Source organism: Haemorhous mexicanus, chromosome 28 (genome assembly GCF_027477595.1).
Source record: "Haemorhous mexicanus isolate bHaeMex1 chromosome 28, bHaeMex1.pri, whole genome shotgun sequence".
NCBI lineage: Eukaryota > Metazoa > Chordata > Aves > Passeriformes > Fringillidae > Haemorhous > Haemorhous mexicanus.
The window spans coordinates 5475554-5486604 of NC_082368.1; the positions used below are offsets into that span (position 1 = coordinate 5475554).

Genomic DNA, 11051 nt, shown 5'->3' on the forward strand with positions numbered 1-11051 from the left:
GCTTCCAGAGCTCCCTCGTGGTATGAAAAAGCCTCGAGAATTGCAGCACCGGCAGCTCCTCCGTGGAGCCTGCGGGAAGAGGTGCCCTGGAGGTGGGATGTGTGGCCCGGGGATTGTGAATCGTGTCGGAATTCCCGTAAGGATGAGAGGAACTGTGAAGGACAAAGTGCCATGCCTGGGGTTCGTCCCTCCCCGGCCAAAGTGTTTTCCTGTCTCGCTGCTCCCCAACCCCGCCGAGCCCGGGAACCTCCCAGAGGCGCGGCTTGGAGCAGCGGGAGCGACTGAACGGGGCCTTGTGAAGGGCAGAACCGACCCCGGCCGGGACCCGGCACCTCCGCCCTACCGGGTTCGAACCGGGCCCGGGCCGGCGGAAGGACCCCAGAAGGCCCCGCTCAGTGTCGCACAGAGTAGGCGGAGTCTCTCCCCGAGATCACCAATCAGAGCCTGCTTCTGTATCCCGCCCCTTCAGTTTAGCCAATCGCCGCTCTCCACATCGGGTGGCGCGCCTGCGCAAGCCGCTCATCGCGAAGGCCCCAAAGGCTGGGGTGCCCAAGGTACTGCCTGTGCCGGCCCGCACACCGCTGCTCCCATCGCGGCCGAACCGCGGCGGGCGCAGCCCCGGGGGAGGGTTCGAAGATCCCGGTGTGCAGCCCCCGCCCGGCCCCGCGCTGTCCCGAGCGCGCCTCTCCCGCCTTTCGCCCTGCGGCGGGTCCGGCAGCGCGAGGGGCGGCGCGGGGCGGGGCGGGCGCGGCGGGGCCGATGAGGCCGCCCGGGGCGCCGCGGGATGTGGCGCTGGAGGTGCCGCCCGCGCTGAGCGGCCCCGCCGCCACCATGGGAGCGAGCGCGGCCCCGGGGCTGCCCGAGCGCCTCCGCCTGCCCGTCTGCTTCCTCGGCGTGTTCGCCTGCTACTTCTACTACGGCATCCTGCAGGAGAGCATGTGAGCCACACCGCGGGGACACGGGGCGGGAGGAGTTGCGGAGTAACGGGGCTGGGCGGACACGGGACGGGGACACCGGCGAGGGGCGCGGGGCCACGGAGACACCCGGGGCTGGGAGGAGGGACCGGGGCAGACCCGGGCAGCCGGGGCCGGCCGGGGCGCGCCGCTCCTTCCCGTGCCATGGGTTCTCTGCCCGGTGTCACCGGTGTCTGTCCCGCTGTGTCCCGCTGTCCGTCCCGCAGCACCCGGGGCCGCTACGGGGAGGGCGCGAAGCAGGAGAAGTTCAAGTACGCGCTGACCCTGGTGTTCATCCAGTGCGTGATCAACGCCGCCTTCGCCAAGCTCCGTAAGTGCGGCCCCCCCGGAGCCCCGGGCCGGTTGTGGCGGGGCCGGGGCCGCTCCTGAGCCCTCCCCGTCCCCGTCCCCGTCCCTGTCCCCGCAGTGATCCGTTTCGTGGACGCGGCACGGCCGGACCGCACGCGGGGCTGGCTGTACGGGGCCTGCTCGCTGTCCTACCTGGGCGCCATGGTGTCCAGCAACTCCGCCCTGCAGTTCGTCAGCTACCCCACCCAGGTGGGCACGGGGACAGGGGGGACATGGGGACACAGGGACACAGCTACCCCACCCAGGTGGGCACGGGGACGGGGGGGACATGGGGACACAGGGACACAGCTGTGACACAGCTACCCCACCCAGGTGGGCACGGTGACAGGGGGACATGGGGACACAGCTACCCCACCGAGGTGGCCACAGGGACATGGGGACACAGCTACCCCACCCAGGGAGACATGGGGACACGGGGGACACAGGGACACAGCTACCCAACCCAGGTGGGCATGGGGACAGGGGGGACATGGGGACACAACTACCCCACCCAGGTGGGCACGGGGACGGAGGGGACATGGGGACACAGAGACACAGCTACCCCACCCACTTGGGCACAGGGACACGGGGGACACAGCTACCCCACCCAAGTGGGCACAGGGACAGGGGGGACATGGGGACACAGGGACACAGCTGTGACACAGCTACCCCACCCAGGTGGGCACGGGGACAGGGGGACATGGGGGCACAGCTACCCCACCCAGGGGACACTGGCTATGACCCTCACCCTGGCTGTGACACTGATCCTGGCTGTGACACCGACCCTGCCGTTTTCCTGGGGTCACTTTTGTGTCCTGGTCCCTGCAGGGAGGGCTCTGAGAAGGGACAGAACTCCCCAGAAATGGTGGCAGTGTCACCTGGCAGGGAGCTGGGGTCATTCCCTCTGAGCTCTCCCTGCTGAGGCTCAGCTGCCCCAGGGGTGTTTGGAGGGGGGGTCTCACTTTGGGGTCTCACTTTGGGGTCTCACTTTGGGGTGGGGACCATTCATGCCCCTCTTCCCTTCCCAGGTCCTGGGCAAGTCCTGCAAACCCATCCCAGGTAAAGAATTTTGGGGGGGTTGTGATTTCTGGGCCTCCCTGGCAGAGCCACCTGGGGCTGGGCTGGGATTCCTGGGAGGGTTTGGGATCAGCTGGTGACGTTCTGTCTCCCCAGCCATGATTTGGGAATGACTTTTGGGGGGTTTAATTCCTCTGAGAGGATTTAGGGGCACTTTTTGATATCCCTTTTCCCAGTGATGCTCTGGGGGTGATTTTTAGAGGTTTAATTCCTGTGGGTGGATTTAGGGGCAGTTTTTGATATCCCTTTTCCCAGTGACACTGCTGGGGGTGATTTTTTAGGGGTTTAATTTATTTGGGTGGATTTAGGGGCAGTTTCTGACCTCTCTTTTCCCAGTGATGCTGCTAGGGGTGATTTTTAGGGTTTTAATCCCTTTGAGTGGCTTTAGGGTCACTTTTTGATGTCCTTTTTCCCTGTGATTCTCTGGGGGTGATTTTTAGGGTTTTAATCCCTTTGAGTGGCTTTAGGGCAGTTTCTGATGTCCTTTTTCCCTGTGATGCTGCTAGGGGTGATTTTTAGGGTTTGAATCCCTTTGAGTGGATTTAGGGCAGTTTCTGACCTCTCTTTTCCCAGTGATGCTGCTAGGGGTGATTTTTAGGGTTTTAATCCCTTTGAGTGGATTCAGGGCAGTTTCTGATGTCCTTTTTCCCTGTGATTCTCTGGGGGTGATTTTTAGGGTTTTAATCCCTTTGGGTGGATTTAGGGTCAGTTTTTGATGTCCCTTTTCCCAGTGATTCTCTGGGGGTTATCTTTAGGGTTTTAATCCCTTTGGGTGGATTTAGGGTCAGTTTTTGATATCCCTTTTCCCAGTGATGCTCTAGGGGTGATTTTTAGGGTTTTAATCCCTTTGAGTGGATTTAGGGTCACTTTTTGATGTCGTTTTTCCCAGTGATTCTCTGGGGGTGATTTTTAGGGTTTGAATCCCTTTGAGTGGCTTTAGGGCAGTTTCTGATGTCCTTTTTCCCTGTGATGCTGCTAGGGGTGATTTTTAGGGTTTGAATCCCTTTGAGTGGCTTTAGGGCAGTTTCTGACCTCTCTTTTCCCAGTGATGCTGCTAGGGGTGATTTTTAGGGTTTTAATCCCTTTGAGTGGCTTTAGGGCAGTTTCTGATGTCCTTTTTCCCTGTGATGCTGCTAGGGGTGATTTTTAGGGTTTGAATCCCTTTGAGTGGCTTTAGGGCAGTTTCTGACCTCTCTTTTCCCAGTGATGCTGCTGGGGGTGACCCTGCTGAGGAAGAGGTACCCCCCAGCCAAGTACCTGTGCGTGCTGCTCATCGTGGCAGGGGTGGCCCTGTTCCTCTACAAGCCCAAAAAAGGGACAGGGGACACCGAGCACGTCTTTGGCTACGGGGAGCTGCTCCTGGTGAGTGCTGGGACTTGTGGGGTGGCACCTGGGAGGAGCCCCGGGGCACTCAGGTGGGATTTACCCCTCACCTGGGATAAATTCCAGGGTTTCAGGGGGGATTTACACCTGGAAAAAATTCCAGGGTTTTAGGGGGGATTTACACCTGGGATACACCTGGGCTCCCAGGTGGGATTTACACCTGGGATACACCTGGGCTCCCAGGTGGGATTTACACCTGGGATACACCTGGGCTCCCAGGTGGGATTTGCTCCTGGGATAAACCCTCAGGTGGGCTTTACACCTGGGATACACCTGGGCTCCCAGGTGGGCTTTACACCAGGATCAACACCAGGCTCCCAGGTGGGATTTACACCTGGGATACACCTGGGCTCCCAGGTGAGATTTATCTGGGATAAACCTGAGCACCCAGGTGGGATTTACACCAGGATCAACCCCAGGCTCTCAGGTAGGCTTTACACCTGAGATACACCTGGGCTCCCAAGTGGGATTTACCTGGGATAAACCCTCAGGTGGGCTTTACACCTGGGATACACCTGGGCTCCCAGGTGGGCTTTACACCTGGGATACACCTGTGCTCCTAGGTGGAATTTACACCTGGGATACACCTGGGCTCCCAGGTGGGCTTTACACCTGGGATACACCTGGGCTCCCAGGTGGAATTTACACCAGGATCAACCCCAGGCTCCCAGGTGGGATTTACCTGGGATAAACCTGAGCTCCCAGGTGGGATTTACCTGGGATAAACCCAAGCTCCCAGGTGGGATTTACCCTCACCTGGTATAAACCTGGGCTCCCAGGTGGGATTTACCCCAGGATCAACCCCAGGCTCCCAGGTGGGCTTTACACCAGGATACACCTGAGCTCCCAGGTGGGATTTACCTGGGATAAACCCAAGCTCCCAGGTGGGATTTACCTGGGATAATCCCAAGCTCCCAGGTGGGATTTACCCTCACCTGGGATAATCCCAAGCTCCCAGGTGTGCCCTGGGGCTGCAGCAGGCCAGGTGAGCTGTGAGGAGCCTCCTGCAGCCCCGGTGACAATCCCTGTCGGTGACTGCTGTGAGAGGGGGAGTTGCCTGACAGTGTCCCCTGTCTGTGTGTCCCCTGTCTGTCTGTCTGTCTGTCTGTGGGTGCCCAGCTGCTGTCACTGACCCTGGACGGGCTCACGGGCGTGTCCCAGGACCACATGAGGGCTCACTACCAGACAGGCTCCAACCACATGATGCTCAACGTCAACCTCTGGTCCACGCTGTTCCTGGGGGCAGGTGAGGAGCCAGGGCTGCATCCAGGCCCTGCCCTGGCCTGGAGCCCTCTGGAACTTGGGTTTTTGGGGTTTTTTTGGGGTTTTGCTCCTGGCCCAGCCCTCCTGGGCTCTCCTGCAGCTCCCAGAGCAGCTCCTGCTCCAGCTGGGAGCACAAACTGGAGCCCAGGAGGGCTGGGAGCTGCCCCTGGCACTGGAGCAGCTTTAAGGTCCCTCCCAGCCCAAACCATTCCAGGATTAGCACTCCTGATTGATTGCTGGGGACTGCTCTGTTGGAATTTGATCCCAGTTAATGATCTTCTTTCACTAATTAACCAGGAGGGCGATTGCTCTGCTGCTGCTGTTTCCTGCTGCAGTTTGTGGGGTTCACTGCCTGTTTGGGGGTTCTGAGCCCAGCCTGACCCCACGAGGGTGGGGATCCCCATCCAGGCTGCTCCTCCTGGCTGTTTTCCAGGGATCCTGTTCACGGGGGAGCTCTGGGAGTTCCTGAGTTTCACGGAGCGTTATCCCAGCATCATCTCCAACATCCTCCTCTTCGGCCTCACCAGTGCCCTGGGCCAGGTCAGGGGTCAGGGGTGGGATTTTGGGTGGGCTTTGCTTCCCTGCGAGGGGCTGGGATGGAATTCCCAGGGAATCTGTGGCTGCCCCATCCCAGGCCAGGCTGGAGCACCCTGGGATAGGGGAAGGTGTCCCTGGATGAGCTCCAAGGCCCTTCCAGCTCATTCCAGAACACCATAAACCTGCTGAAAGCCAGGAAAAGCCAGGATTTGAAGGGAGATCCTTTGGGATGGGGGAAGGTGTCCCTGGATGAGCTCCAAGGCCCTTCCAGCTCATTCTAGGACACCATAAACCTGCTGAAAGCCAGGATTTGAAGGGAGATCCTTTGGGATAGGGGAAGGTGTCCCTGGATGAGCTCCAAGGCCCTTCCAGCTCATTCCAGAACACTATAAACCTGCTTAAAGCCAGGATTTGAAGGGAGATCCTTTGGGGTGGGGGAAGGTGTCCCTGGATGAGCTCCAAGGCCCTTCCAGCTTGTTCTAGGACACCATAAACCTGCTTAAACCCAGGAAAAGCAGGATTTTAGGGAGATCCTTTGGGATAGGGGAAGGTGTCCCTGGATGAGCTCCAAGGCCATTCCAGAACACCATAAACCTGCTGAAACCCAGGAAAAGCCAGGATTTGAAGGGAGATCCTTTGGGATTTCCCCCTGGCTGCCTGTCCTGGCAGTGCCAGTGACAGGGGCTCTGTTCTGGCGAGGCAGAGTTTCATCTTCATGACCGTGGTGTACTTCGGGCCCCTGACCTGCTCCATCATCACCACCACCCGCAAGTTCTTCACCATCCTGGCCTCCGTGGTGCTCTTTGCCAACCCCATCAGCCCCATGCAGTGGGTGGGCACCGTCCTGGTGTTCCTGGGTGAGTCTGGGGGCAAAACCCCACGGGATCCCTGCCCTGGGAGCTCCTCAAACCCATGGGAGCCTCTGCAGGGAGCGTGGATCGATTCGGTCCCTTCCCCACAGCTCATTCCTTGTGTAAATTTGGGGACATTCAGCTGATTTTTCCCAAAATTCCCATCTCCCTGCTGGCTGGAAGAACTCAATCCTGGTGTTTTGTCTCCTGCCAGGCCTTGGGCTGGATGCCAAATTCGGGAAGGGAGTGAAGAAGACGTCGCATTGAGGTGGATCGGGCGATCCCGCAGTTGGAATGAACTTTTAATTTATTGTCTTGTACCTCAGAATCTGATGTGGAACTGGACTCAGGACAGAGAATCAGAAGGAAACCGTGTGGAATTTATTTTTGGGTTGAGTTTGGTTTGGTTTTTTAATTCTAAATGGTCTCTTAAAATGTAATCCTTTAGTTTGAGGTGTAATTTTGCTTTTTTTTGTGTAATCAGAGCTGCCCCCTGAGCCGAGCAGCAGCAGCAGCAGATCCTTGCCTTAACAGGAAAACACAAATCCTTCCTATCTTTATTAAAGAAAACCAGACAATGGCTGCTTCTCCAGGACTTTTGTTGGGGATTTGGGTGATTTGGTGGGGGGACCCAGCTCTGCTCTCCAGGGAGGGAGAGGAATGATCCCAATCCTTTGGGGTGATCCTGGGATTAAAGCCTTGTTGGAGGCTTTCCTGTTGTGGGTTTTTCCAGAGGGTCAGAGCAGCCCCTTGGATTTTCTCCTACTGGGATGTGTCAGCAGGGAAATCCTGAATGTGCCTCAGGAAATGAGAATTCCCTGAATTTGGGACAGCTCCTCTCTCCCATCCCCTGGGATGCCCCAGCAGGAATTCCCAGAGCTGCTCTCTGGGGCTCCTGACCCCTCCTGAAGAGCCTTTGGGATGTTCCTGCCTGGATCCAGCTGTCCCTTGGAATAAATCCCAAAGGAACGGGGTGGGATTCAAGGAATTTCCATCCTCTGCTGCTTTTTCTTCTCCAAGGCACTTTCTGTTCCGTGGGTTTTGGGCTCTGCTCCTTTTTCCCATCCCAGGGCAGGGCTTGGGCTGGGGAGAAAGGTCAGGAAACTCCTCCTGTTCCCAGGGAAGGGCAGAGATGCACAAAGTGCTGCCAGAGCATCCAGGGAAGGGCAGAAGGGATTTTAATTCCTGCTGCCAAGGCCTGTTGGGTTTATTCCTGGCAGGAAGTGACTGAGGGAGCCCCATCCTGCCCTGGCATCCTGGGAGCTGTCCCAGGGTGGGACTGGAGGGGGTTTAAGGTCCCTTCCAGCCCCAACCATTCCGTGATTCCCAGTGTAAGTGCACCAGGAGGCAGCTCAGAATTCCCAAGGGACAAATCCCAGTGCCCAGGCCCTCCACAGCTCTCTGGGCTTCACCTGCCCCAGCTCAGTCCCAGCTTGGACCAGACCTTCTCCAGCTCATGGGAGGCAAATCCAGGTAAATCAAAGATTTTGGGGGTTTTTCAGCCCTGGGATCTCCCTCGGCCCGTGCAGCTTTGGGATCAGGAGCTCTTTCCCAGCAGGAATTCTGGGGTAGGAGTGAGGCTCTGGAATGTTCTGGGGCTGGCCTGGCTGGGCAGGACATTCCCGCAGGGAATTCCGGGGGTTGCTCCCCCACGGGCTGGCCCCGGGCAGGAGGGGAATTTGTTGGGTCCCTGGGGCGGGTGCAGACGGCTCGGGCCGAGCTGAGCAGCTCTGAACCCATCCCGCTTTTCCTCCCTCCCGGCTTTTGTTGGCTTCGGATCCCAATTTCAGCCACTCCGGCCTCAGTTACCGGCAGGGGGAACTCTGCTTTAACCATTCCCAACCAACACCGGGAGAAACCCAACAAAAAACCAGCAAGAAGCGGCTCCTGTGCCACCCCTGCTCGAGCCGTGCTGCTGGAGCCAAAACCGGCTGCAATTCCAGCTTTTCTCCATTTTTTCCCCCCATTTTCATTGAGTTTAATCCTTCCCGGCCACCAGCAGAGCCCCCCGGAGCCGGGCTGGGAGCTGAAATCCTGCCTGGGGGACATTCCCACTGGAATTCTGCTTGGGGGACATTCCCGCTGGAATTCTGCCTGGGGGAACATCTCCGCTGGAATCCTCTCGGGAAGCTCCGTCCCGGGTGGGGGATCGGGACCGGGCAGGGAGGGGAGGGGGGATCGAGGAGCTGAGCCCAGCTCCTGCAGGGGGAATTTGGCAGCTCTGCTCCCTCTCCTTTCATCCCCGCTGCTCCTCCTGCAGCTCCAGCAGCTCCAGTAGCAGATGGCTCAGAAAAAAACCCCAAATGTTTGGAGAGGGGACTGAAATTTTGGATATTTTGTAGGGATGGAGATAATCCTGTCAGTGATGATTTTCTGGTCATGGGAGAGTAAAGGTGGATAAGGAATTGTTGTGATTCCCCCGGGATCTTGGTGTTCCTTTGAAATACCTCGAGGATGTTTTGGGGACAGCAAGGAAAGGTTTTCAGGCTGGTGAAGGATTTGATGATTTAATGATTTGCTTCCCTGCAGGTTTGGTTTAATTGCCCCCACATCGAATCAAATATTGGGATTTTCCCTTCATGAACTCCCGGTTTGGAGCCCCCAGGAGGGACCTGGAGGCAGCCCTGGGGCAGGAGCAGAGGCCTCTCCCCGTGGCCAGCAGAAAACTCTGCTCCAAATATCCCAAACCCTGAATCTTCCTAGGCAATAAAATTTGTGAATTTGTTTTGTGGTGAGCATGGCTGGGAGAACAAAATCCTGGAATGGTTTGGGCTGGGAGGGAGCTGGGCTGGAGGCTGTGCTCCATGAGGATGAGCTCCTGTGGGTGGGGAAAAGCTGCTTTGGGATGAATTTGGGGGATTTTGGGACAACGCTCAGGCCCCCCCACCCCCCAACCCTGCAGGTGCCGTGGTGTGGGGAGGGGGAAACAATTCCACAGCAGGACCAGGTTTTAATGAGTGTGGGATCAAAAGCAGCCTGGAAAACAAGAGCAGCCTCATCAGGAGCCGCTGCTAACGAGCACCAAAGCCCGCTCAGGGCTGGGGGAGCTGCTGCCTCAGTTTAAGGGCTGAGTTCCTCCTCTCCTCCAAAATCAGCTTTGATGCCTCTCCAATCCAGGTAAAAATAGCAACCCAGCAGATTCCCTGCGATTGAAACCTCCCGGGCAGGGTTTGTTTTAAGCGGTGTTTGTTTTCTCCCAAACAAAAGTGGCTTTTAATCATAGCAGCAAGGACAGAGGCAGGGTTTCTGGTGGTGTTTGGGAAGGAAATCTGGGTGGGAAATGTTCAGAGCAGGGAGCTGGGAATGGTTGGAGAGGGAACTGTCCCTGCAGAGCAGCAGGAATTCCCTCATGGGAGGGCTGGGCTGGTCCCTGTGGGTTTGCACTGAGTTTAGGGCTGTGCTGGACTGTGGAGGTTTGGGATCTGTGTGCCTCCATCACACAATTCCAGAGTGGGTTTGGGTTGGAAGGACCCCAAAGCTCATCCAGTTCCATCCAGGGCACCTGCCACTGTCCCAGGGGGCTCCAAGCCCCAATGTCCAGCCTGGCTGGGACACTCCCAGGGATCCAGGGGCAGCCACAGCTGCTCTGGGAATTCCATCCCTGCCTTCCCAGGGAAGGAAAATCCACCTGAAAGAAAATCCTGCAGCCCTCTGGATTCCCTCCTCAAACCTGGAAGGAGCCAATTCCCCCACTCTTTTCTACACATACATAAAAACCATCCATATTTGATGTATTTCTGTAAGAGACACCGATATTTTATTTACACACGAAAATGACTGCTTAGCCTCTCTCCACCCGAGGAGCTGTTGCAGGTGGGGATATTTCCCTTCCCCTCCTGCCCCGTGGATTCACAGGGAAGGGAAGCTGGCACTGCTGGGCTCAGCCTCCCGCTCAGGATTTGCTGTTCCACTGTGAATCCCACCCGGAGGAGAAGGGCTGCAGCAAAAACAAATTTTTTAAAATCCAAAAACCCAGGCTCTCCATTCCCCTTCCCGGGAGGATGCTCAGCCCTCCACGGTTCAGGGATTGCAGGATCCAGCAGCTCTGTCGCCAGCCCCCGTGCATCCCCTGGGGCACGCTGAGGTGACAGAGCCGAGGCTGCTGTGACAGGAGAAACCTCCAGAGGGGCTGGGGGGAGCAGGAGATCTGCGAGGGATGGAAACACCCCGGCACCAGCGGGAGAGAACGGATCCGTAATTGGCTGCGACCAAAAAATGACCATTTCACAAGGAAACCATCGCCGCCTGTGGTATCGGCGTTATTTAATGATTTAAATCGCACGCCAAGCAAGCGTGTCCCCAGAGCTGGCCGAGGCTCCGTGGCAATCTGTGGCACAGCGTTCCTGGTGCTCTCCAGATGGGAAATGGGCTCCACAGGTGCCCCTGGCACGGGCAGAGGGGAGCAGCACCTCGGCCCGGCTCCGTGAGCGCTGCACTAATTAAAGCCTCATTAAGTCTCCCCCGTGATTGAGCCGGGCTTTGTTTGCAGCGGGTTTGTTTGGGTTCGTAACAGAGCTGGCAAATCCAGGAAATAATGAAATAACTGCGTTTTCATCCTCTCCTGATAGGGGAGTTTAATTAGTGCTGCATTTTCAATAGCTCTGATCCCGCCGTGCCGCAGATCCTTCCTGGATAAGGG

The 11051-nt window shown here is 57.6% G+C and overlaps 1 protein-coding gene across 1 annotated transcript; it reads left to right on the top strand.

Moving 5' to 3' along the window:
• Window positions 1–755: 755 nt before the first annotated feature.
• On the top strand, window positions 756–6992 carry SLC35B1 (solute carrier family 35 member B1). The gene is made up of 9 exons (XM_059869134.1): window positions 756–938; window positions 1181–1284; window positions 1381–1511; window positions 2330–2360; window positions 3583–3740; window positions 4881–5007; window positions 5458–5564; window positions 6265–6418; window positions 6627–6992. Exons 1-9 carry the CDS (start codon window positions 760–762, stop codon window positions 6677–6679), a joined length of 1044 nt encoding a protein of 347 aa, XP_059725117.1. The 5' UTR covers window positions 756–759; the 3' UTR covers window positions 6680–6992.
• The last annotated feature ends 4059 nt before the right edge of the window (window positions 6993–11051 follow it).

Bases quoted from the DNA above. Each gene is read 5' to 3' on its own strand.
- SLC35B1 (XM_059869134.1), top strand. From the start codon at position 760: ATGAGGCCGCCCGGGGCGCCGCGGGATGTGGCGCTGGAGGTGCCGCCC. The intron at 939-1,180 runs GTGAGCCACACC...TCCGTCCCGCAG, and splicing joins GGCATCCTGCAGGAGAGCAT to CACCCGGGGCCGCTACGGGG. The intron at 3,741-4,880 runs GTGAGTGCTGGG...GTGGGTGCCCAG, and splicing joins GCTACGGGGAGCTGCTCCTG to CTGCTGTCACTGACCCTGGA.